This window comes from Loxodonta africana, chromosome 3 (genome assembly GCF_030014295.1).
Source record: "Loxodonta africana isolate mLoxAfr1 chromosome 3, mLoxAfr1.hap2, whole genome shotgun sequence".
NCBI classification, from domain to species: Eukaryota; Metazoa; Chordata; class Mammalia; order Proboscidea; family Elephantidae; genus Loxodonta; species Loxodonta africana.
Window position 1 is genome coordinate 79,433,580 of NC_087344.1, and position 27,127 is coordinate 79,460,706.

At 42.3% G+C, this 27,127-nt stretch overlaps 1 protein-coding gene across 3 annotated transcripts; it reads left to right on the top strand.

Annotated features, from left to right (window-relative positions):
- The first annotated feature begins 984 nt into the window (after nt 1-984).
- LOC100676528 (erythroid membrane-associated protein) lies at nt 985-26,643 on the top strand. 3 transcript variants are annotated; one of them, XM_023554607.2, is made up of 12 exons: nt 985-2,233; nt 11,813-11,970; nt 12,219-12,557; nt 13,492-13,773; nt 15,273-15,389; nt 16,115-16,147; nt 18,490-18,522; nt 21,568-21,588; nt 21,999-22,019; nt 22,109-22,135; nt 22,230-22,256; nt 24,101-26,643. In XM_023554607.2, the coding sequence occupies exons 2-12, from the start codon at nt 11,892-11,894 to the stop codon at nt 24,799-24,801; spliced, it is 1,680 nt and encodes a 559-aa protein (XP_023410375.1). In that variant the 5' UTR covers nt 985-2,233; nt 11,813-11,891; the 3' UTR covers nt 24,802-26,643. The 3 variants fall into 3 exon arrangements, with proteins under 3 accessions (XP_023410375.1, XP_023410376.1, XP_023410374.1); XM_023554608.2 differs by having other exon boundaries at nt 11,881-11,970; XM_023554606.2 differs by lacking the exon at nt 985-2,233 and adding an exon at nt 7,184-8,152 and having other exon boundaries at nt 11,881-11,970.
- The last annotated feature ends 484 nt before the right edge of the window (nt 26,644-27,127 follow it).

The window sequence follows — 27,127 nt, forward strand, 5'->3', positions numbered from 1 at the left end:
TGTTTTGTTTTGATACGCCAAAATAGTATGCTTGAGTGAGCTAGCTTGATCATTTTTGCCTTTGAAGCTCTAATGTTCTGTTACCAGATGGCTAGAGCTGTTACCAGGTATATGAGCCTAGGAGTCCATTCACTTTTCTTGTATAGATTCAGCTCAGGTGTCCAGGTAGTTGATCATCAAGTGTGTGGTACAGGCTCTGTCCTACAGTCTTAGAGGGGCAGGGGTGATTGGTGTAGGCAAAGGTATCTGGTTGCAGCAGGTGGTCATGCTCTGAACAAGGCAGGGGGCTGACAACCGTCCCTTAGGTGTCCATGAGGAAAGCGTGTCCCTGTTCCCTAGAGCACAGAGGTGGATGAATTCTGCAGCCAGTCCATGGGCACCCAATGCATTTGGTTGTAAGGACTGGGAGGTACCACTTATCCTTGGGCCACTGTCATGGGTAGCTAGGTGATGTGGGTGGAGCCATCAGTCTTTAGGCCCATGATGTGGGTAGGTGAGAACCCTGTTTAATAGGGAAAGCAGTGTCAAACATCAAAAAACCACCCCTCCACCACACAGCTGAAACAGTTGCAGTCTGCCAACAAGGGCCTATTCTCCTGAAATGGGCTCACACAAGTCCAAGCAGGGGTGAAAGGTATTCAAAGTTTGCAGACCATTTATGTCTAGACAGGAGCCATGCCTGTCCTGAGCTCCTCAGGTTAGTGGAGCTGGCAAATTATCTTTTCCCCCTGTTGTGAATTTATTCCTTCTCCAAGGCTGGGAGAATGGCTCCAGGAGCTCAAATGGGTCTATCTCAGGCCCAGGGAAATACAACAGCCACTGATGTTGGCTTAGGGTCTGGGTGTGTGGTAAAATAAATACAAGTACTTAGCTTTTGCTGAGAGCACTATTATTCTCTGGTTCCGGTGGTGTGAGTAGGCTGTGCAGCTCACTGTCTCTCCCTGATGAAACCACATCCAGAACGCTACTGCCAACCCTGCCGTGGTCGCTCTAGGGGATGGTGCCTGAGGGTTCCCGTGGAGTGAGGTTTGGCAACTCCTCTGCTCAGTCCATTTTCTAACTTTGCTTTTGATGTTCAGCGCTTCTAGCTTTTCATATATATAATTGTTTCACTTGTTTTTTGGGGTCTTTGTTGTAAGAGGGATCACTGGAACTGTCTGACTGCTCTACCATCTTGGCCTCCCTTTTCTATTTCTTGATGCTGTTTACAACATAGTTTGGTGCTATACAAAGCTAATGCAAAAAATTAAAAAACCAGCTGCTGTCAAGCTGATTCCAACTCATGGCAATCCCATATGAGTCAGAGTAGAACTGTGCTCCATAGGGTTTTCAATGGCTGGCTTTTCAGAAGTAAATTGTCAAGGTTCCTCTGGGTGGAGTTGAGCCACCAACCTTTCAGTTAGCAGCTGAATGTCTTACTAGTTTGCACCACCCAAAGCTAATGTACATGTGTTCAAAGCTAATTTACTTACCACTGATAACCAGATACAGGGACTGTATCTGCTGGACTCAGGAATTAATGTTGAGTGAAAAAGAAAATCAGAGAATTATGTACAATCCGTTACCATATTTACAAAGTTCAAAAACACATAAAAGTATACAATGTATTTTTAAAAATATAATTTTGGATATTATGAAAACATAATTAAGGATCTGTAAAGTAAGATAGAGTGACGTAGGACTTATCACATGTTGGGGGACAGCACGTCAGGAAGCTCAAGTCCGGTGTGGCTGGATAAAAGCCATGAGTTAAAGAAAGGCCCTAATTGGTGGATGTTCTTGAAACACATCTTCAAATTAACTTTGATTTGAAAAGTAAAGGGGAGTAAGCTCTTCAGAAAGGGCGTGATAGGATCAAGGCACATCCAAGGGGATCACTATGCAGTTAAAAAAAAAAAAATTTACATTGGAAAAAAGGCAGCTGAGGGGTAAAAGTCTCTCCCATAGATGGCGCTTGGTGGTTCCCTCGCTTTTAGGGAGCTAGTTCCTCCTTGCTCTGTTCCTTTATCAGTGGCAGACAGGCAGGGTGAGGCTTGTTGGTTTATAGGGCCAGTTAGAGGGGAGTCTGTGGAGCAGAAGGAGTCCCTCAGCTTTGTGCTTCAGAATAAAACAAACTTTTCTCAGCCCCACCTTCCTTCCTGATGCTCCTGCCTGGCTCCTAATCTCCCTGGATGGGAGTACCAGTGTTCCCAGCTCTGCTGGTGAGGGACAAATAGCTTTGATTCCAAAGGTGGTGAGTACCCGTCTCTTGCCTCTCTCTTCACCCATCAGTCCTTTTAACTTTCCCAGGATCCTCAGGTGTGGTAGAGAAATGCTCACCTTTCTCCTCAGTCACAAGAACATTCTAAAGAATAAAATGGGGCAATGGTTAGATGTCATTTGAGAAGCACAAAAGGGGACAAGTGATGGGGACTGGGTGGGTTTTATATAAAGACACTTGTTTAATTATTATTGCCATTGTTATTATTTATTACAGCTGACATTTATTCAGGCCTTATTATTTGCCAGGTCGTATGGTATGGGTTTTCAGACTGATCACTGGTAGATTTGTAGGGTCTTCTTAAAGGTGTTTGGGATTATCAAGGCAACTTCAGTTGTAATGTTTTTGCTGATTTAGAAGATTTTGAAAATAAGATGTTTGAGACCTAAAATGTAAATGACCACTTGGAGAAAAGTATTTTTTTAATGTTTTTAAAAATGTTTTCTGCTACTGTATAAAAAATTTTATAAACTATTAATTTTATGAGCCATTATAAACCATTCTATTTGCCCCAAGAGAAAAATGGACAAAATGCATAGACAGGTAATTAACAAAGTTTAAATAACAAGTGAGTTCTCAAAGAAATACAAATTAAAATGAAACACCATCAATAACAATTTTTTTAAAAGAGATGCCATTTTGTTGCTCATCAAATTGACAAAGATTTTAAAAATAATAATACCCAGTGATGGCAAGGTTGTGGGGAAATTTCATACACTTTTGTAAATTGACACAATATTGATATTGTTCACGGGTTGGTGGAATTATATATGATTTTAAATTTTTTGTTCTTTTTTTTTTTTTTTTGTATTTCCACACTTCCTACAATCAGTCTGCATTAATGTTTTACGTAGAAGAGGAAAATCAATAAATTTTAATAAACTCCATAAAATAGCTGGGATGCATGGGGCTATCCTGACTCACTGGTAACTGTCAAGGCTGGGAAAGCTCACCCCACGGGGGCTGGTAGAGTTTGTAGGAATTTGGGGCCAAAGATCGGGGACAATAATGAGAAGAGAGTTTTTTTTTTGTTTCTTGGAGTTGAGTGAGTACAAAGAAACAACTAAAATTCTAGATATAGTAATGAACGAATATATATTTACACATAGGAATGTATTTTTGGGGGAACTTGGTACGCTAATGGAAACTCTGATGGTCTGGTGGTAACATGCTACAGCTGCTAACCAAAATGTCGGCAGTTCAAATCCACCAGGCTCTCCTTGGAAATTCTAAAGGGGCAGTTCTATTCTGTCCTATAGGGTCACTATGAGTCAGAATCTACTCAATGGCAACGAGTTTGGTGGTTTTTTGGTTTAGTATACTAACAAGGAAACCCTGGTGGCACAGTGGCTAAAGTGCTCGGCTGCTAACCCAAAGGTCAGTGGTTGGAATCTGCCAGCCATTCTTCGGGAGAAAAATGTAACAACCTCCTTCTGTAAAGATTACAGCCTTGGACACCCTATGGGGCAGTTCTACTCTGTCCTACATGGTCACTATTAATTGGAATCCACCTAACAGGTGACTTACAGCAAAGGCGGCATCTAGGAACACTCTCACTTCCCATTTATTTGCTTCCTTCTTCCTTTTTTTTTTTCCCCTCCCCATGTCCCTTCCTTCATCTTTCAGTTTCCTCTCTCAGTCTTTGGTTTTTTTTCTCCCCCATCTGATTTGGAAGGTCCCATTGAATAGGATGGTTTTCCTTCACCTTTGTTCTTCTTTCTGAAGTCTCTCGGGAATAGAATCTGACTAATCCTGCTCTTAATTCAATAAATTTGTAATTTTAAACTTCAAGTTTCAAAATCAAGTTATTTTTAGCAAAGAACTGGGGGTTAAACACTCTTAAAATGTAAAGTTGTTTTTCCTTTACACAAATTCTAGCATATCAGAGCTGGAAAGGAATTAAACGATCCACTAATCAAACTTCATTAAATGAATTTATTTTCTGCTAAATTCAGTTTGGCATTACACATTTTTTGTTTTAATATTACACATTATTAATACATTAGAAATCAGAGATGAGAAACAAATGCCCATATTTCTACCACCTTAATTACTAACAACTATTCATATTTTATTAGACTCCCTTTTAGTTTCTTTCCTAACAGACTTTTTAAGGTAGCCATACCCCGTGCCGTTGAGTCGATTCCGACTCACAGTGACCCTACAGGACAGAGTAGAACTGCCCCATAGAGTTTCCAAGGAGCGCCTGGTAGATTTGAACTGCCAACCCTTGGGTTAGCAGCCGTAGTACTTAACCACTAAATGTACTCTTATACATTTCGCTTTTAACATATCATTAATAGTTTTCCTTTGAAACATAGACCCATGAAACATAATTTACTTAGTCATTTCCTTGTGTAGGTAGTCCAGTTTTTTACTATTATAAAAATACCATTGAGATAATGTGACCTTTTGTATTTCAGATTCTTTCCTTTGGGTAAATTTCTAGAATGTTCTTTACTAAAACAAAGAGTAAGAACATTTCCTTGTCTCTTGTTACTTCCCAACTGAAAATGAACTCCACAATGTGAGCAAATCTCCCATTTTAAAGATAGAAAAGCAGGGCCTAAGAGTTTAAGTGAGTTTCTCAAAATTACAGTCACAAGCCTGGTCAGGATCAAAGGCAAGACTAGGGCCAAGCTTTCTGATGCCAGTCCTCAACTGACTAAGGATACGAGCCTTTCTTTTACCATTTTCTTTTATTTAGCCTAGATCCCTGGGAATTTTCCCATAAACTTAACTCTTTGCTTTTTTCAGGTGGGATTATGAATGAAATTCACCCCTTTAATAAAAAAGCTAAGGTATTATATTACACTTGTTTTTGTTGTTGGAGCCTGGTTGCTAGCCAAAAAGTCGGCAGTTCGAATTCATCACCCGTTCCTTGGAAACCCTATGGGGCAGTTCCTCTGTCCTGTAGAGTCACTATGAGTCAGAACTGACTCAGTGGCAATGGGTTTGGTTGTTGTTAGCTGCCAGTGTAGTGAGGAGTCATTTAACGTTGTAAAATAGGAGCTAAACTCTATTTCCAGACAGGGAAGTGATTGTGTAAATCAGTGGTTCTAAGCACTTTTGGGGGTTTCATATCTCTGTATGAATCTGCAAACAATGGGCCCGTTCTCCTGAAAGACATATATCCATGCCCAATTTTGATTACAATGGCAAGGGGGTTCACAAATACCCTATGATACCCATTGAGATACCTTGTTTTAAGAATCTTTGGAGTATATTTTATATTTCTGGTCTATTAATGGTTAGGATTACATTGTACCCTGAATGGAGAAACAAAAATACAGTGAAATCTCTTAAAGGAGACCTGGTAGTACAACAGATAAAAGCTAGGTGGTTCGAACCCACCAGCAACTCTGCAGGAAAAAGATCTGACAATCTGCTTCTGACTCTATGGCACACAATAACAACAACAAAATCTCATAATTCAGGACCTCAATAATTTGGAGGTTGCAATAATTCAGATGTGACTTACATGATTCTTACTGAATAAATGTTAGAACTGTATGAATTTTGAGGGTTTGATTTACAATTAAGAGGAACCAATCTAAAATAACCCTAAGATCAGGAACAAGGCAAGGAGGTTCTAGCCAGTGCAAAAAGGCAAGGAAAAGAAATAAAAGACATGTAGGTTAGAAAAGAAGAAGTAAGACTATATTCACTCATCTATGATGTGATCATCTATGTAGAAAACTCTATGGCGTCTACAGAAATATTGCTAGAGCTAATAAGTGAGCTTAGCAACGTCACAAGTTCCCTAGGTGGTGCTGTTTGCACTCCACTGCCAACCTAAGGTTTTGTTCCTGATCTTAGGGTAAAACCTTCTGTGTGTCACCTTAGGTATGATGTGAACAGTGGGTTTTTCATAGATGCCCTTAATCAGGTTGAGGAAATTCCCTTCTATTCCTGATGTTCTGAGAGTTTTTATCAGGAATAAATGTTGTCAGGGCTTTTTCTGCATCAGAAGTAGCAACCTGAAGGTTGACAGTTCAAACCCACAAAGCAGTACTGCAAAAGAAAAGGCCCTGTGATCTGCTTCAGTTATGATTACAGTCGAGAAAAACCTTTGGAGCAGTTCTACTCTGTAACACATAGGGTCACCATGAATCGGAATCGACTTGACAGCAAACAACAGCAATAACAACATTTACCCAGAAACCCAGCGCCTAGGTCATTGGATATAAAATCTGTAAAAATCAGTTATATTTTACATACTAGCAACAAACTGGAGCCCTGATGGATCAATGGTCAAGTGCTCCCCTGCTAAGCAAAAAGTTGGCGGTTCCAACCCACCAGTGGCTCTGCTAGAGAAAAGACTTTGGTAATCTGCTTCCATAAAGATTACAACCTAGGCAACATTGTGGGGCAGTTCTACTCTGTCCAATAGGGTCACTATGCGTTGAAATCAACTTGATAGCACCTAACAACAAGAAGCAATGATCTGAAATTAATAAGTCAATGCCACTTACACTAGCATCAAAAAAAAAAAAAAGATACTGAGGGAACAAGTCTGACAAAACATATGCAAGAACTAAGAACTACGAACCATTGCCAGGAGAAATTAAAGAATAAATAATTGAAGAGATTTTCTTTGTTCATTGATTGGAAGGCTTAATACTGTTAAGGTGTCAATTGTCCTCAAGTTATCAAGAGATTCAATGCAATTCCAGTAAAAATCCATCCCCGTAAACTTTTTTTGTGGAAATAGACAAGCTTATTTTAAAATTCATTTGGTTCACTGAAAATAATAAATTATTATTTTTTTAAAAAAAAGGAATGAAGCTCTGATACAGGTTACAACATGGATGAACCTTGAAAACACTCTGCTAAGTGAAATAAGCCTGACACAAAGGACAAATATTCATATGAAATGTTTATGTGAAATGTTCAGAATAGATTAGCTCAGAAAGGCAGAAAGTAAACTAGTGGTTGTCAGGGCCTGGGGGGGCAGGGGAACGTGGAGTGACTGCCAATGGGTAGGAGTTTCTTTTTAAGGTGATAAAAAATGTTCTGGAATTAGATGGTTGTGATGGTTGCACAGGTGAGTGAATAGATGTTTCTACACTGAATTGTACACTTCGAAAAAAGCAGATCGTATGGTATGTGAGTTGTATCTCAATAAAAAATAAGTAAAAAAAAAAAAAACAACTCAGGTCCTAGCACCTCTGCGCTTCCCCCTAAAACAAATAAACAAAACAAAACAAAAAACACTCATTTGGGAAAGGATGGCCAAGACAACTTTGAAAAAGAGCAAAGTTGCCAGACTAACACTCTTGATTTCAAGCCACACAGTAATTAAGACGGTGTGGTACTGGTGCAAAGACAGACACATTGATCAATGTAACAGAATGGAGAGATCAGAAATAGACCCATATGAATTTGTATAACTGATTTTCAACAAAAAGGCCAAGGCAATTCAGTGGAGAAAGGATAGTCTTTTCAACAAACAGTGTTAGAAGGTGCGAATAAACCAATGATTTTGGATCTACACCTTGCACAATATAGACCTAAATGTAAAACCTAGAACTGTAAAACTAGGAGAAAATCTTTGTGGCCTTAGGTTAGGCAAGGAGTTCTTAGCTACAACACCAGCAGCACAGTCCATAAAAGAAAAAAAAATGATAATTGGACTTCCTTAAAATTAAGAACTTCCATTATAGGGTCACCATGAGTCAAAATCGACTTGACAGCCGTGGGTTTGGTTTGGTTTCGTTTACTATTCAAAAGACACTGTTAGATCACTGGGCTTTTCTTCTTAGTCAGTCTGGAAGCTTCCCTGAAACCTGTTTAGCATCAGAGCAACACACAAGCCTCCACTGACAGACAGGTGGTGGCTGCACAGGAGAGGAATTGGCGGGGAATCAAACCCAATCTCCTGTATGGAAGGTGAGAATTCTACCACTGAACCAACCTGCTCCCACTTGTTATTATAATATTAATCTATATTATCAGAGAACATAATGGAGGAAGAGGCCATTCTGCCACCCAGATCAAAAGAATAAATCCTGAAGATCAGTATGGTGACCAGATGGTGCTTAAATCCATGTAAGAAAATAGGAAAGACCTGGCAGCAGTTTTTCATTTTCCATTCAAAGCTCCAAGGGAGAGTGGCCTGACCTGAGCAGCTGAGGCTGCAGCTTCTGTTTGATAGAACACGTGGGGACTTTCAGCCCTGCTTCCTTGCCTATTTGGCTGTGTGATGCCTTTGACCAAAGTGAACTTGACTTCTCCTTATCTTTCCCTTGCTCTTCCTTCTTCTTTTAATACATTTCTTTGCTGATTGCCATAGTTATACATGTTTACGGTAAAACATTTGGAAAATATAGAAAAACATAAGGAAAACTATAAAGATCATTTACAACCTGGTCCCTTTTCCCCCTAGAAGTAGACAGGTAATATTTTGATATCCACATTTTACATTTTTTTCCGAAGCATTTTCCAAACAAAAAACTGTATCAGACTGTACCTAGTTTTGTAAACTTCTTGTTTGGTTTATAATGAACATTTTCCAAGTTCTACCATGTGGTTATCAAATGCCACACAGTATTGCATTGTAAGAATGTACTGTAGTTAATGGAAACCCTGGTGGTGCAGTGGATAAGTGCTATGACTGTTAACCAAGAGGTCGACAGTTTGAATCCGCCAGGTGCTCCTTGGAAACTCTATGGGGCAGTTCTACTCTGTCCTATAGGGTCACTGAGTTGGAATCGACTCGATGGCAATGGGTTTGGTTTTTGGTTTAGTATAGTTAATTGTCCCCATCTTCATGGACTTTTAGGTCGTTTTCAATTTTTCCTTTTTATAAACAACTCTAAGCTGAGCATCCTCACCATCAAATCCTTATTTATTTCTTTAGGATTCTTTTCTGGATGTGAAATTACCAGACTAAAATGTGCACACTTGTAAATCGTTTGATTACTAAATTGTCCTTGTGAAAAGTTGTTCAGCAATGGACAAGAGAGTTAGCTTACTCATATCTGTGATAACTCTGAGTATTGTTATTATTATTTTTTTAACAATCTCTAATGATTTTAAGGAAGACAAATGATATCTAACTATGGTCTTAACTTGCATTTCTCTGGTTGGCAGAGAGTGAACGCCCTGTCTCTGATGTCATCCTCTCCTAGTTTAGTCTGCTCCTACAGCTGCTTTCCATTAACGAGTAACTTGGTGATATGCTTCAGGGAGACCCCCTCTAGGAACCACCTCAATTGTCCTCATTAGGCAGAGTGACAACCTGACGAAATGACTGCATTTTTTTTTTTTTTATTCCTAGTATCTGGTGCAAATCATTTCACGTCTTTTCTATGAATCTTCACTATAGCTCTGTCCTCAGCAGAGGTACCATTATAAACTTCATTTCATGTATGAGCAAAAGGAGGCTTGGAGAAGTAAACTAACCTGTCTAAGATCACACAGTTAGGAAAGGGCAAAGCCAGACTTGAAATCTAGAGTTCTCTTCTTAACCACTTCATAAACTGTCTGAATCTAGAAGATGGGATCATGGAGTGTCCTCTTTGATTTCTGGCAGCCCTGGTTCAACTTGGAACTCCCTGTCACTCTGGACATGCCTATCCAGAATATGTTTCCAAATCACCTTCTAGCTGAGGGTCGTTGGGAATGGTGGTAACTCCGGGGGATCCTAGGCCCTGACTCCTTCTACCCTCAGCCAGAACTGATAGAGACCTCTTCTCATTTTGTAACCTCTCTCGTTCAGCCTCTGAGGAGCTGGTAACCTGTAGGAAAGTGGGTGGGATAGAGGTAAAGAAATATATCCTAACTGTAACCTTCACCCATGTGTCCTTGTGTTATGTTACCATTTGCAACACTGGGAGATTGGAGGGGTGTGTGTTGTATGCAGCAGATAAAACAAACCCCAAAACCCCAACTAAACCACTGTGTTTTTTGCCATGAGAAAAATATATTTGGAAAAGTATTCAAAACTAAAGTTCATCTTCAGTTTCTCAACCCCCTTTTTTGACACCACACTCCCTCTAAGGCCCATTTTTGCCCTATTCAAGACCTTCAGGGACTCTGGCCTGATGACTTTTACTAAAACCTCCTCTTTGGAAAGGACTGGAAACTTTGGAGAGAATTTAAGAGCCTATCTTTTCCTGGAGTGCTTATATTTTAAACTTTATCCCTCATTGTGGCATGAGAGATTCTGTTTCCTGCTAATAGAATTACTGGCAGTAACAAACAGGTGGGAAAATAATTTTAGAATAGGGGGTTCTTTAGGGTGTCCCTGTGGCTAATGCACACAGTGACCTATACCTACCAAGGATAGTTGTCCATTTTTAGTTTAACGACGACAAAAACAACAGCACATTTATTGAGCACTTGTTCTGCCAGGCGCTTGTAGCAAGTGCTTTCCATGCATTGTCTCCTTCGATCCTATCAGTCACCCTGTGAAGAAGGTAAAACCTGAGGCCCAGAACCTAAATTGCACAGGGATAGGGTCAGTAAGTGGGTAGAGCTAATACATGAACTTCTAACTCTGTTGTTGTCAGGTGCCATCAAGTCAATTTTTACATAAAGTGACCCCATGTGACAGAGTAGAACTGCCCCATAGAGTTTTGTAGCCTGTAATCTTAGAGAGGCAGATCGCCAGCTCTTTCTCCCACAGAGTCACTGGGCGGGTTCAAACTGCCAGTCTTTGGGTTAGCAGTCAAGTGCTTAACTGTTGCGCTACCAGTGTTCCTTCCTTCTAACTCTAGATGTAGAATTAGTGCCTTCAAGATGAAATGGAGGAAGTGATCAAATGAACCAGCAGCTCCACTCCTAGGTATTTACCCAAGAGAATTGAAAACATGTCCACACAAAAACTTGAATGTAAATGTTCATAGTCACATTATTCATATTAGCCAAAATAATAGAAGCAACTCAAATGTTCATCAACTGAGGAATGGTTAAATAAAAGGTGGTATATCCTTACAATGGAATATTATTCAGTCATAAAAAGGAATGAAGTACTCATCCGTGCTAACATGTACCAACCCTGAAAACATCATGCAAAGTAAAAAAAAGCCAGACACAAAAGGCCACATATTTATAGGAAATGACCACAATAAGCAAGAATACAGAAACAGAAAGAAGATTTGGGTTGCCAGTAACTAAGGGCTAAGGATGTGGGGGAAGGGAAGGGAGAAATGATGAAATAGCAGGACCTCATTGCCTAGTTTGTTATTTCTCAAAAGCCAAAATAGAAGAAGAGCTCCAGGCCATATTGTGGGTCCAGGCTTGGCTTGAAACAGGCACTTCTGAAGTTGTGGCCTTGGACATTGTAAATGCAAACAGAGGCCACTACTCTAATGTTTACTTGCTTAATCTGGATACAAGTTCTCATTTTTCCAGACTCTTCCTTATGCCTTCTAAATCACACTCAGCGTCTCAATCTCAGATCCTCACATCACATCCATTGTCATCCTCATTCCCTTATTATACCCATTTTAAAGATGAAGAAACAGGGTCTCAGAGAAGTTAAGTCACAAAGCACAGGGAGGTAAGAAACAGCTGGAATTCGAGCCTGTGTTTGTCTGTTTCTAGAGCGCATGGTATACCCCTCATACATCAAGCTCACGGACTCTCTTCTGGTGTCTCCCTGCCTGTCCTAGTTCCACTGGAGATGGCAAGTTTCTCTGGCTCCTGGCTCTCTGGCTGCCTCATCACACTCATCTTCCTTCAGCTGCCAGCTCCAGGTTCAGGTAGGAGTTTCTGAACCTTTTTCCCTGTCTGAGACACCTGATGATGGGGTCAGAAGAATTAGGAGATCTGGCCTGAGGCCTTATTTCTTCTTGGATTCTCTTCTTCCCCAAGCCCTTTCCAACGCCCTTCCTGAACTCTGTTCTTCCCCTGAAGCATCCCCTTCCTCATCCCCTTCCTCCCCCCCTCCCAAGTTGGGTCTCTTTCATCCCTCCCAAATGGTCTTGTCTCTTTTGTCCACTCTTCACAGGGGATGCCAGAAAGTTCCACCTGGTTCCGCTAGGGGGCACAGCCGAGCTGCTCTGCCCCCTCCCCCTCTGGCCAGGCATGGAGCCCACGGAGGTGAGGTGGCTGCGGTCCCCACACCCCCAGCTCTCCCAGGCTGTTCATGTGTTCCGGAATGGGAAAGACTGGGATGACGGTCAGATGCCAGAATACAAGGGGAGGACGGTGCTGGTGAGAGACACCCAAGAGGGAAATGTCACTCTGAAGATCCTCAATGTCCGGCTTGAGGACCAAGGGCAGTACCGCTGTCAAATCCAGATCGGCAATCTGAGTAAAGAGGGCAGCGTCACCCTGCAGGTTGCAGGTTAGGATGGGTTTGAGGTGCCTGAGGTCATTTGCAGCAATGGAATGAGCTTAGTCAGAACCCACTTTGTCCCTCTACATGTAGAATTTTCTTTCATCTGCAATTCACAGTTTCAACTTGCCCTGATGGCTCAGCTGTGACCCTGGTCCAGGTATTTCTGATGAGGAAGGAACCTGGACTATGGAACACACTGCTGGTTGAATACAATGAAAAACAACTAGTGGCCTTTACAGCTTGGTGGCCCAACCAGTGGCTCTTTCATCTCTAGTTCATCTTTCATTGCTCCATTCTCTGGGAACTCATAGCCATGGCTGTAAGGAAATGACCTCGAGGGCCAGAATCCCGAGCTATAACAAAGATCTACTTCTAACAGGTCCTGGGCTGGGGCTCCTGAGCGCTTAATAGTACAAGTTACAGTTTCTGAAACAACCTTCAATATTTTTTTAACACTTCAGGCACCTGCCTCAAAAGAGTCATGTCTTTGCATTTTCCCAGAATGATACCAGCTCCCCATGGACACATGCTGACTCTCTTTTTGGTCATAATTTATAACTGTACCCCCCAAAAGAGGGGGTGAATCAATTAGTTTAAAATGCACAGTGGTTGGTACACAAACTCTTTCCAAACATGGAGTCATGCTGGGGCGGGGGTGGGGGGTGGCGGAGAATTTTTAAAAGGGGATTGAGTTCCCCAAAGGAACCTGAATCATGTGTTGCAGTAACTATGATGGATGAATTTTGAAAGGTATTAGGATGAAGCTAGAGACTGTCTTATCCTACTGGGAGGACTTGCTAAAGTTCCATTAATAGTTTTCCCTGCTCACCAGAGGAAGCTGTGGGAGGAAGAAGAGGGCTCAGGCTGGAACCAGGCCCCTTGACAAGGCCCTGTCAGTCTATTTCTGGGCTGGCTCAGTCAGGCAGTCTCTCCTCTTCAGTATTAGGTTCTGATCCTGACATCCACGTGGAGGGCTATGACGCTGGTTGGATCAAAGTAGTGTGCAGATCCGTGGGATGGTTCCCAAAGCCCTCTGCCGAGTGGAGAGACCCTCAAGGCACAGTGCTTCCATCCCTGTCGGAGGTCCATGACCTGGATGAAGCTGGACTCTTCCAAACAACGGTGTCCAGCAGAGTGAGGGACAGCACTCTGGGGAATGTGTTCTGCATCATCCACAACTCCGCCCTTGGTCTAGAGAAGAAGGCGGTCATGGTCATTGCAGGTAAAAGTGACAATAGAAATCAGGTTTGAAGCACCGGGTAGTTACAGAGAAAAATCCTACCCTAGTACAAACTTTATAAAATAAATAACTTTTTGGATTTTTAAAATTTTTTAATTCATACAAGTTTATTGTGGAAAACTCAAAAAAATATAGAAAATTTTAAAGAAAATAAAAAATAGCCTACGATCCCAGAAATGAGAGAGAACTACTGTTAATATTTTGGTGCTTTTCCTTCAAGACTTTCATATATATATGCATCTCTGAATGTGTATATGTTTACATATATGTATTCCTGTGCCTTTTTTTTTCCTCCACTTACGACACCATGAACATTTTTTGCCATTGTCCTTAAGTCATTCTCTGCAACATGATTTTTAAGGGCTGCATAGTATTTCACTGTGTGGCTATAGCATGAGAAATTAATCAAAGCCTTATTTCTGGACATCTGGATGGTTTCCGTTTTTCCTCACATTGTATCTAATGGTGCAATGAACATCTTTGCACATACTTGGGTAAGTGATTCTGATTGTTTCCTTAGAATTTGTTGGGACGAATGGGCAAAGGATATGAATTTTTAGAGACCCTTGAAAGATGTAGCCGTATCACAGAGAAGGGTGGTTTTAGAGCCAAGAAAGACTGTGGTCTAGGGGCCAGAGGGAAGGGGTCATGGACCTCTCCTAATCCTGTCCTTGTCTCTCTCTGTCTCCTTCCCTCTTCTCTTACACTACCACTGCCTCTCACTAAGTACTAAGTGCTTTACATGCCTGATTTTTAAAATCTCTCAACAACCCAATTACTTAGGTATGACCATCATCCTTATTTTACAGATGAGGCAAACCAGGCTCAGAGAGGCTTGGTCTCTTGCCCAGGGCCACACAGTTTTGAGCTGGGACTCACACTCAGCTTATGCTCATAACCACTTGTCATAGTCCCTCTTCTGTTCTTTTTCTTTCTTTTCCCCCGTTATCTATTGCTTCCTTCCTTTCTCTTTTCCCTCCTGCCTGGGCCTTAGCCCAGCTGCTGTAGCACCATAGAAATTATTTTGCCCCTGTTGATAGTGCTCAGGGCAAAGAGGTTGCTGACTGCTACTCCAGGACAAAGATGAAGTCAGGGGTGCTTGTGAGAAGGCTGTAGGTGATTTCTGAGAAGAGCACCTCCAGTTCTCGGGAGGCTCTGGATTATTTTTCCATTAAATTATAGGGCAGGACAAGGTTGTGGTTGAGAAGCTGAGTTTAGCTCACTGTCTCCAAGCAAGACCATCTAAACCATTCCTGAGAGAAGACCATATTGCTTATTTTTAGTTATCCCTGGTCATCCAGGGTTTGAGTTACTGAGAGAAGGGAAGACCCTCACCAATCTTGGCCAAAGGTTTCTCCCTAGATGCAATGAAAACAGTTGAGACACGCCTGAGCCATCTGTTATCTGAGGTGGGACCCTGGGTATGAGAGAAAACTCTCAGACACTTCCCTAAGGGTGGTCATTGATGGTTTCTGTTTCAGCTCCATCTCCAGGGAGGATCTCCTCTCCCACAGTGGCTCTTGTTGTGATGCTACCTGTCCTGGGGCTTCTCTTCATAGCAGGTATCTTCCTCATCCGGAAGCAAAGAAGATCAAAAGGTAATGAAGTGGTGAGAGAGCCCAGGCTGGCCAATGGTGGGGCTGTGGCTTCTCTGGGAGAAGCCAGGAAGGAAGTAGAGGTAGACATGATACTCTGCAAGCTGGCTGGGAGAAACTGGCAGAGCCATGTACTGGTCATTCACATTGAAGAGGGAATTAAAGAAACTGAGCAGAGCATTGAGTTTTGATCCTTTGAGAAATGAGAAAATAATACTTCCTATCATGCCTGTCATCTAATAGATTAAGAAATCCAATTACATCAATTGGATAAAAACCTCATAAAGATATTCAAATTTCACACAATCTCAAGATTGGAAAGGACCTTGAAAGTCACATAATCCAACACTCCTCTCTGACAGTTTGAAGACCCCCTAATCCTTTCAAAGGAGTCCCTGGGTAAAAAACATGGTTAAGCACTCAGCTATTTACTGAAAGACTGGTGGTTCAAATCTACCCAGAGACAGCTTGGAATCTGCTTCCAAAAGGTCAGAACCATGAAAACCCTATGGAGCACAGTTCTACTCTGAAACACATGGGGTGGCCATGAGTCAGAATCAACTCTATAGCAATTGGTAACTGGTAATCCTTTCAAACAGTCACATACTCACAGTGACAAGGAGCAAAGTCCTATTCATGCAACTTGGGACATCAATGGAGACCTTTGCCTAGAGAAAAAAGCCTTTTCTTAAGCTGAGCTGACATCTATCTCTCTCTGTCCCTTCTAGAGAAGCTTCTTTATGAACAGGCGATGGAGGTAGGTAAGTGTCCTGGCCTGGGTGGGAATATTTCTCTGTTTTGTTCATTTTGTACCCCCAGTGCCACCAATCTAAATTCCGAACCTGAAAATTCCAGCCTCTGTTGTCTTTGATGGTGGAGATGGGAGTTTAAATATGTTGCTTCCAGTTTCGCTTTCTTGCTCTTGTAATAGCTTCCCTGCCAGAATGCCTAGTGATTATTTTTTGTCTGTGAGCTCACTGCTTGGCCTTATTCTGTGGGAGTTGTGTAGGTCTAATGTGAGAAAAGCTCGTATTCATTAAAAAAATAATTGATAACTGCCTACTGAATGCCCGGGATCACATGAAGTGCTGAGGAGACAATATGGTGAGTCACAGTAGATAATCTTTGCCCACTTGGAGCTTTCAGTCTTGTCAGGGAGGTATTTAAATCAAATAACTGTACACGCAATGCAGTACTACGCAACAATAAAAAACAATGATGAATCTCCGAAGCATCGTACAACGTGGGTGAACCTGGAGGGCATTATGCTAAGTGAAATAAGTCAATCACAAAAGGACAAATATTGTATGAGACCACTACTATAAAAACTCATGAAAAGGTTTATATATAAAAAGAAACTATTTTTGATGGTTATGAGGGAGGGAAAAATACTAAATAGACAATAGATAAGTGGTAGTTTTGGTGAAGGGTAAGATAGTGCACAATACTGAGGAAACCAGCACAACTTGTACAAGGCAAGGTTATAGAAGCTTCACAGACACATTCAAACTCCCTGAGGGACCAAATTACTGGGCTAAGAGCTGTGGGGACCATGAGCTTGTGGAACATCTAGCTTAATTGGCATAACATAGTTTATAAAGAAAATGTTCTACATTCTACTTTGGTGAGTAGCGCCTGGGGTCTTAAAAGCCTGTGAGCGGCCATCTAAGATACTCCACTGGTCTCACCCCATCAGGAGCAAGGAATAATGAAGAAAGCTAAAGACACAAGTGAAAGATTAGTTCAAAGGACTAATTGATCACAACCACCACAACCTCCACCAGGCTGAGTCCAGCACAACTTGATGGTACCCTGCTACCACCACCGACTATTCTGACAGGGATTACAATAGAGGGTCACAGACAGAGCTGGGAAAAAATGTAGAACAAAATTCTAGCTCACAAAAAAAGACCAGGCTTACTAGCCTGACAGAAACTGGAGAAACCTCAAGTGTACGGCCCCCAGACACCCTTTTAACTCAGTAATGAAGTCACTCCTGAGCTTTGCCCTTCAACCAAAGATTAGACAGGCCTATAAAACTAAATGAGACTAAAGGGGCACACAAGCCCAGGGGCAAGGACTAGAAGGCAAAAGGGGACAGAAAACCTGGTAATAAGGAACCCAAGGTACAGTGCTGACATGTCATTTGGTTGGTAACCAATGTCGTAAAACAGTATGTTGTCTAAGTGTTTAATGAGAAGCTAGTTTGTTCTGTAAACCTTCATCTAAAGTACAATTCAAAAAATTAAATAACTACACAAATAAATGTAAAACTGCAACTGTGATAAATGCCACAAGAGAAAGTCCACAGTGCTATCAAGACTATAATCAGGAAGAACCAACCAAGTTTGAGGGACCAAGAGGAAGTGGCTTTGATGTGAAGAATGGGCAGGCATGAGTGATGTGAAGAGGGAACAGAAAGCCATCCACAGCAGAAAGAAAAGCTTTAGTAAACAAATGCAGTCCAGAGAGAGCAATGCTCATTTGGGCAGTTGAAAAGGTACAAAAGTGAGGGGAAAGGTAAGGCTGGGAGTTAGGCAGAGGCTAGACCGTGTGAGTCCCTGCATGGTGCAAAGGGTTAATGCCCTCAGCTGCTAACTGAAAGGTTGGAGGTTCAAGTCAACCCAGAGACACCTTGGAGGAAAGGCCTGGCAATTTACTTCTGAAAAACCAGCCATCGAAATCTCTGTGGATCACAGTTCTTCTCTGACACACATGGGGCTACCACGAGTTGGGATCAACCCTTTAGCAACTGGTTTTAGACCATGTGAGGCCTCGTCAATCTTGCTACGGATTTTAGCCTTCATCCTAAGAGCAGTAGTAAAGCATTGACCAGGGATATCCTGATCAGAATTGTACTCTGAGAAACCCTCTCTGGTTTCAATGTTGGGAGGAGACCAGAGGGAACAAGAGAGGATGTGGGGGACAATTTGGGATGGTATTTCTGTCATCCAGATGTGGGATGACCAGAGCCTGGATCAGGGAGGTGGAGGCAGAGATAAACAGAGGTGGACAAGTTCAAGAGCAGGTAGAATCAGTACGAATGAGGGACTCTCAAGGTACTGGCTCGGGATCTCATTTTCTTTTCCTTTCCTTCCTCTAGAAAATCTTCTCTCAGATCATGCAGAAGAAAAAGGTAATTACCTACACAGAGTAAGGGATAGTGAACAAATGACATATTTTTTCTCCTTCTACATAAATGCTGACAGCCTATTATTATACATACATTATGTGTGTGTGTACATATATGTGTATATATATCCTCCATCAATATTGGTAGTTCCTGGTGGCACAAACAGCTAATCGCCTAACTACTAGCTGAAAGGTTGGAGGTATGAACATACCCAAAGGTGCCTTGGAAGATAGGCCTGGTGATCTGCTTCCAAAAGGTCACAGCCTTGAAAACCCTTTGGAGCAGTTCCACTCTGCACACATAGGGTTGCCATAAGTCAGAACTGACTCAACAGCAACTAATGACAAAAAGCATTAATTTTAATGGAATTTAGTTTCCAATGTGAAAGGGCTGTGGGATTAGTGGCAGAGGGAGTAGGGACGCCCAGGATCAAAATTCGTGGCTCTGGATTATCACCAGTTTCCTTCATCAGCCTTTCCACCAATTGTCTAAAAAGAAGGTCCATATACTCCCCCAAAATGTATTGATATTATGGTGTGGGATGCATGAGAATCGCATGGATCCACAAGACCTTTGCATTGAGAGAAGCGGTGTGGTACAATGGAAAGAGCACAGGTTCCGGATTCAACAACACCTGGCTCAGATCATTGGTGTGCCACTTACTAGGTTGGAGGAAGTCCATTTGCCTCTCTGAGCCTCAGTTTCCTTATCTGTAAAATAGGGATTATAAATCTCTTCACATGATCGTTTTTGAATATTAAATGAGAAAACCTTTAAAAAACTCCTATCACAGTGCCTGGAACATAGAGAGCTCCTTTCCCTTATTGGCATTTCATCACCATTAATTAAATGTTTACACCAGGCACTGGGGGTACAACATTAGACACCAGGGGCACAAAGAAGCAGGCAGGGGCTCTGTCTTTGAAGTGTAGCTGGGAAGACAAGTCATTGGCTTAGATATGGCTCTGGGTGATTTTGGCATCTCCCCTCTTCCTCCCTTACATCTTTTCCAAGCTTGTGAATGTGTGGGGTGTGCACCCACAGGACACAATGGTTGTTCCATCCCAGAGTGGGAGGAAGTAGTGTGATATAGTGGTGAGGGCCTATGACTCAGAAGTCAGATAGACTTGAGTTTGAATCCTGCCTCCTTGGCCATTGCTAGCTGGATGATCTTGGGCAAATTTCCACATTCCTCTGAGTCTCAGACTCTCCCTCTATAAATATGACAGGATTCGGTGCCTAGGTCATTACAAGAATCCAAAATCAAACCAAACTTGTTGCAGTCGAGTTGATTCCTACTCATATGGATCCTGTAGGACAGAGTAGAACTGCCCTATAGGGTTTCAAGGAGTGGCTGGTGGATTCGAACTGCTGACCTTTTGGTTAGCAGCTGAGCTCTTCACCACCGTGCCAGCAGGGCTCCCATCATAAGAACAGTACACAATAAATGCAGCTATTAGTTTTGTCAGTGAGGTAAAGTTTCAGGTTAAAAAATGAACCGTAAGTCCCTTAGGGGCTGTATCATATTTAACTTCATTTCCCCAATGCCAAATGCCTAACGCAGGCCCAGCCACGATAAAGCCTTAGCACAGGGTCTGGAAGTGGAATCAAATGTTTAACTTTATTTCTCCGGCAGGGCCAATGCTAGGGAAAAACCTGAGAAGCCACGGCTACTCTCCTGAAGCATACTCCTACATCCCCAAATGTTTTGGAATCTCCGAATTGTGAACCTTAACACAGGACTTCAGGGGAATTCATGTAGAGATTAATAAACCTGGGCTAAGGAGTCAGTGCTAGGTCTTTAGCCAGCTGTATACCTCAGATATGAACCTCCCCTCTCACTCCAGGTTTGAAAGCTTTTATTAAAATTTGTGCTTCTGCCAGGCGTACCAGGATATACAGAAAAGATGGCACATTTTCTTACAGTAAAGATTTTACTTAAAAATATTTTGGGAAAAAAGTTGTCATTTAATATTATTTCTATATGAAAGCAAACAATAGTAGTTATGGAGAAGAATTCAAAGTATTCATGACTTTTAAGATAAGACAAACTTAAAAGGAAGTCTGTGTTTACTCTGGGTGGCAGTACCATGCCCTCTAGATTCCATCCCCTCCGGCCCCCCAAAATGTCCATTCTCATTGTTTGTTCTTGGGAGAAGAGGTTGGAGAAACTCAGAATAGTATTTACAGATACCTTGCACAGTGCCTGCAGGAGTAAATGTCTGATACATGGTAACCATTAGTATAAGGAGCCCCGGTGGTGCAGTGGTTAAGGTGCTCAGCAGCCAACCAACAGGTTGGTGGTTGGAACCCACCAGCCGCTCTGAGGGAGAAAGCTGTGGCAGCCTGCTTCTGTAAGGGTTCACAGCCTTGGAAACCCTATGGGACCCTTCTACTGTGTCCAGTAGGGTCGCTATGAGTCAGAATGGACTCAATGACAGTAGGTTTGGTTTTAAACATTATTATTAACAACAATAATCATTATGATTGAATAACTATAGATTATAAACTAACTGTAGGAGCCCTTGTGGCACAGTGGTTAAATGTGCTGCTAACTGAAAGGTCTGAGGTCCAAACCCACCAGCTGCTCCATGGGAGAAAAGACTTGGCAATCTGCTTCCGTGAAGATTATAGCCTAGAAAACCCTATGGGGTTGCTATGAGTTGGGATCAACTTGATGGCATCCAACAACAACATAAACTAACCAGCAATTATAAAAGTGCAGCAAGATGCAGGCTCATGTCCACACAGTGACAAACATTCAGAAACACGCCCATGCAGAGAACGAGAAATGAAACCAGACAGACAAAAAGGAAGGGAAGAGGAAGGAGGAATCAAACTCCTGGGCAGCCAGGATCATCAGCAAAGTGTCGTTAGCACCATGGGATGCCCAAGATCTGACCTCTGGGAGATGTGATTGGATAAGGACAGACAGTGTGTCATTATCCTTTCCATATCTTTCCTCAGTGGGATGGAATGATGAGCCTTCGAGGCCCCAGCGATAAAGCAGCAGGATCTCCTCGCTCACACCTCTCTCTGTTTTTTCAGGAAGGCTCCACAAAGCCCTCAGTAAGTTCTGCTCCTCATCAATGGCACAGACCTCCTTCTGCTGGCATCTTTGCTTCAGGATAAGTGTCTCAGTTTCACTCCCTGGGGCAGAAGGGAGATGGCAAACGTACTTCACTCCCACAACATCTATATATGAGTACCTTCATGTGGTCATTACCTCTATGTGTGAGATGTATTATTTATTCAGTCTGCAGTCAAGGACTGGCTCACAGAGGAATTTGCTGACCCTCTGCAGTATCTGGGGACCCACAGCCTACTAGAGGCATTGCTGTTCTGAATGCTGTTATGGGGACTTCCCGTTGTAGGGCATTGCTAGTGAGGTCTGCGCTGAGATGGCCGGGATGGGACTGTGACATTATGGGAATGTAGAAGCCTACATTCTGATTTGTCAAACTGTTTTTATTCTTTAGAGAAACTCCGGAGTGAACTGAGTAAGTTTTCCGTGTTCTTATAACTTCCGTATCAGCTTACCTCCGTATGTCCTGTGATAGCTTATCCCCTTGTTTCTTCTTTTATATAGAGCTGAAAAGAGCTGCAGCAAATGCAGGTAAGATGACTTTTACCCCATGCTTGACCTCCACCGTCTGGGAGTTTTCGATTTCTCCAGAACTTTAACACACATCCCCTTTTCTGTCTTTCAGGCTGGAGAAGGGCCCAGCTGCACTTCGGTAAGTTACACGAACAGCATCTCAGAGTCCGTCCTCCTTAAGGATCTGTAGCCTTAATTAGTACTATGTGCCTTTGGAAGGTAGAGTTTGATTTTTTTTTTCTTTTATCAAATCTGAGGCAATGGGTTTGATTTGTATACCCATTTCCCTTTGTGATTTTTTGGGGGGACACATTTAAATTTAGAAAGGCTCCCCTTTACTGATAAATGTTTGCTTTAATTTTCTCATGGTTTTTCTATGATTTGGTTTTTGAGATTTTTCTTAAGCGGGTTGGTTATTTGTATTTCTTTTTTGTGAATTGTCTGCTTCTTGTCCCATTCTGCCACTTTTTTTTATTTGTGAAGGCTCTTTTCATATAAGGTATTTTAACTCGTCACCATATTTGTCACAAATAATTTTGGTGGTTTTCCGTTTGTATTTTAATTTCCTTATAGTTTTTTTTTTGGATGCATGAAATGTTTATGTAGTCAAATTTATTCATCTTTTTCTGTGTGGTCTCTTCCATACTTTTGTGTTTAAGAAAGCTTTGCTATCCTCCAATTGGATAAGCAACCACTCTGCTTCTGCCTCATTTTATATACCTGCCACACTCTTCTTTCTCTATAGACCAGTTTTCTTGGGGGCAGGGGTGTGGGACTCTCAGGGAAGAAGGGAATGGGTTAGGCAGATGCCCCGACAATGTAGACAACATAAAGGTTTTTTGTTTTATTCTAAAAGACTTATACCTTTCTCTTTCAATTTATTCCCAGTTTGTACTTTTTGCTGCTGTTTGAATGGGATCTGTTATTCTCACTATTTTATGGTCCTTATAAATTTTTCAGGTTGCTCATCTCCTTCCTATTCACACTATCTTCCTACAGACTGGGTACTATAGCATTGATTAGTCAGCCGTTTAAGAGAACACCAGGTCACCTTGGTTGGCATTCTGGGAACTCACAAACCCTCCTATCTCACATCCACAGTCTGGTTTACTCCTACTACCTCCACTGAATGTGGATTTTGCTGGTTTAACTCTCTAAGAAGACCCTATTTCCTGCATTTGGGGAGAAACCTCATTGTGACCCTCCATAATCCACAATTTTAAGGAAGAATCCTTTTGTCTATTCTAACACATTAAAATTACAATTATAAGGAATAATTTTAGCTGGTAAAATGAGTGTCACATACTCACTGTATGAGCCAGGCACTGTCTCTTGCATTAACTCATCAAATCCACATAACAGCTCCACAACATGGGTGCTGTTATTACCCCATTTTACAGATGAGGGAATGAAAGTTTAGAGACAAATAACTTGCCCAAGGTCACATAACTAGCGAGTAGCAGAGCTGGGACTCAAACATGGGTCTAACATCTGAGCCTGTGTTTATTGTCAGTATGTTAGGTTGCTTTGGAAAATTGAAGGCAAAGTAGCATTTCCTAAGGATTAAGGCAGCTTCACAGACAAGTCAAGAACTTTCCTCCCTTTTCTTTAATACTCTGCCAGGAGATCTAGAAGACTGAAAGACAGTGTTCTTTGGTTCCAGTACATCTGTGGGTGAGACCCATGAACTAAAATGGGCTAATGACAGTGGTTACAAACCTAGAGATTATTTTCCCCTCCAAAGCCACCCAGAAGCCCTGGTGTCACAGTGGTTAAGAGTTTGTCTGCTAACCAAAAAGTTGGCAGTCAAATCCATCAGCCACTCCTTGGAAATCTTATGGGGCAGTTCTACACTGTCCTATAGGATCGCTAGAGTCAGAATCAACTGGATGGCAAGGGGTCAAGGGGTTTGTTTTGGATTTAAGTCTCCCAAAGGCCCCTTAAGCCTGTTTCCAAACCTCACCCCTCTGTGACTCTCTGCAGTGGCTGTGACCCTGGATCCCGACACAGCGCATCCCAAACTCATCCTCTCTGGGGACCGGAGATGTGTGAGGCTCGGAGACAGAAAGCAGCCTGTGCCTGACAACCCACAGAGATTTGATTTTGTTGTCAGTGTCCTGGGCTCTGAATGCTTCACGGCCGGCTGTCATTACTGGGAAGTATACGTGGGAGACAAGACCAAGTGGATCCTTGGAGTGTGTAGTGAGTCAGTGAGCAGGAAGGGGAAGGTCACTGCCTCACCCTCCAACGGACACTGGCTTGTGAGGCAGAGTCGTGAGAATCACTACGAGGCTCTCACATCCCCACAGACCTCCTTCCGCCTGAAAGAGCCTCCGCTGTACGTGGGGATTTTCCTAGACTACGAAGCAGGAATTATCTCCTTCTTCAACGTGACTGACAAATCCCACATCTTTACTTTCACCCACAGTTTCTCTGGCCCGCTTCGCCCTTTCTTTGAACCTTGCCTTCATGATGGAGGCAAAAATTTGGCGCCTCTAGTCATTTGTTCAGAACTCCACAGATCAGAGGAGTCAACTGTCCCCAGGCCAGAAAGAAAAAGCCATGCTAATGGCGACGTGTCCCTGAAGGTGGACCCTTCCTTATTCCCTCCTCCATCAGAGGAGCTTTTCCCACTCAAGGACCTCAGCCCGGCTCTTCAGGGGCTCAAGGTACCTTCCTTTTAGGGATGTGCCTCAATTCCTGCTCCCCTGACTGCCCAGTTTAGCACCCTGGATTGCAATCTCCTGGCCCAATTCATGATTCTGGAAGTCTCACCTCCTTACCCCAAGGCCAGACCCTTTATTGTGGTTTCTATTTGCTCTACTTTTCTCTCAGGGCTCAGTTCTGAGCCCTGCAAGGAGAATTCCTAAAAACCAAATATATATCACTTTAGGTTTAGGTGGAGATGTTGAATGTGTGTCACTGAGATGTAGAGCAGGTTCAGGGGAAGGGGTTCTTTGCTCAGGGGAATAATTAGAACTCTCTCTACCTCATCCTGCACTCAGGCTTTTAGTTGTAAAATTATGGTCCCCAGTCCCAGACTGAATCTCTGCTTCTTACTTCTCCCATCAAGGACTACTTTTCTCTCTCTCAATTCAAGCCTTTAGCCCCCAAAGTCAGTTTTTGAAAGTAAACCCTTTTGGGTCACAGCCGCTTCCTTCCTTTTTTCAGGAATATGGGGAAGGAGGAGAGGTGAAACATGCCATCCTTTTCTATTTTCTTGATGCTGTTTACAACATAGTTTGGTGATATCCAACACGGATGCAAAAAATTAAAAACCAGCTGCTGTCAAGTTGTTTCTGACTCATGGTGATCCCATGGGTGTCAGAGTAGACCTGTGTTCCATAGGGTTTTCATGGCTGGTTTTTCAGAAGTAAATTGCCGAGGTTTCTCTGGGCGGACTTGAACCACCAACCTTTCAGTTAGCAGCTGAGTGTGTTGCCCATTTGCACCACCCAAAGCTAATATACATGTTTTCAAAAGCTAATCTAGCCACCAATAATAACTAAATACAGGGACTTTAAATGCATATCTTTAATCCTTAAAAGACTCAGGAGCACAATCAGGGAGCTCAGAAGTACAACTTCAAAAAGAGCAGCTCAGACATGTGTGGCCTTGAAAGACAGCGGCAAATGAGTCAACCTGGTGTGCTGGTGTTTTCAAACAAAGGCTTCAGACCTCCTGAGATTCAGTGAGGACCAGCTATGAAAAGTGACAGATTTAGCTGCCAAAGTTGGAGCTGTTTCCACTCTCTTTCTTTTGTGTAGCAAACAGCCTCTTAGGTCAGATAATATTGATTTCAAATAGGAAGTAGTAGGCTAGGTGTGAGGATAAAATAATGAGCCTGATTTTTTGGTGTGGCTTGCAGAAAGAAGCCTAGTTACTTTAAAGTCACACCACATATGTGACCTGGCCTGCTTGTGGAGATACTGGCTATCAGTTTGCAGATGGGAACACAGTCTACCCAAGAGAAACTTTATCTTGCTGTCTGTCAGAAACGCCCTCTGTTAGTGCTCAAGTGGAATTTTTTGTTTGCTTTTATACATTTCTTAAATAAAAGTTTGGTATTTCCTTGTTTGGCATGCTGTTATTTTCACTGTGAATGAGAAGTTGTGGGTAAAGACTTCGGGCTGCTAAGAAAAAAACACATCTGGAATTGATTTCCAAACAGTCCACCCAAGTAAGCTGTAACCACAATTAATAAAGCCACAGTTTCATTCCTGAGTCTGCCTTCTCAGTATTATATTTATATCAATTTATAAACTAATACTGTACATACCTGTTGACATCGAGTAGACCCTGCCTTGAGGGTCTTTCCACTTGGCCCAGTGCTTTAGGAACCATCCCACCGACCTGCACACCAGTTGGATCCATCCAGTCTTGTAACCCTTCACGTGGAACCTAGAACTGAAGAGGAGAGACTACCTGACTGAACCAGCCCAGAAATGGACTGGCAGGGTCTTGCCAAAGGGCATGGTCTCAGCAAGAGCCCTCTTTTTCCTCCCACAGGGAAAACTGTTACTCTAACTTTAACATGTCCTCCCAGTAGGATAAGACAGTCTCTAGCTTCATCCTAATATCTTTCAAAATCCACCTGTAACAGTTACTGCATCACATGATTCAGGTTCCTTTGGGAATCTGTTGCTATCGAGTCGATTTCAGCTCATAGCGACCCAATAGGACAGAGTAGAACTGCCCCATAGGGTTCCTAAGGAGCAGCTGGTAGATTCCAACAACTGACCTTTTGGTTGGCAGCTGAGCTCTTAACCACGGCGCCATCAGGGCTCCATAATGTACATAAAGATAGTTATATTTCACTCACCTATATTCAGTTTCAAACATATTTTCCTGAATATCCCAATCTTAAAACCAACTGACATTGTTCATACTCATCTCACCTAATGAGAGAATTTACCAACAGGAAAGAGAACTGACATTTGTGGAGGCAGAAGCATTGTATATGTTATCTCATTTAATCCTTACAATTCTACCAGAGATTTTATAGAAGAA

Excerpts from the sequence above, each read along its gene's own strand:
- LOC100676528 (XM_023554606.2), top strand. Across the intron at positions 16,148-18,489 it reads TGAACAGGCGATGGAGGTAG|AAAATCTTCTCTCAGATCAT; the intron begins GTAAGTGTCCTG and ends TCCTTCCTCTAG. Across the intron at positions 22,136-22,229 it reads AAGAGCTGCAGCAAATGCAG|GCTGGAGAAGGGCCCAGCTG; the intron begins GTAAGATGACTT and ends TCTGTCTTTCAG.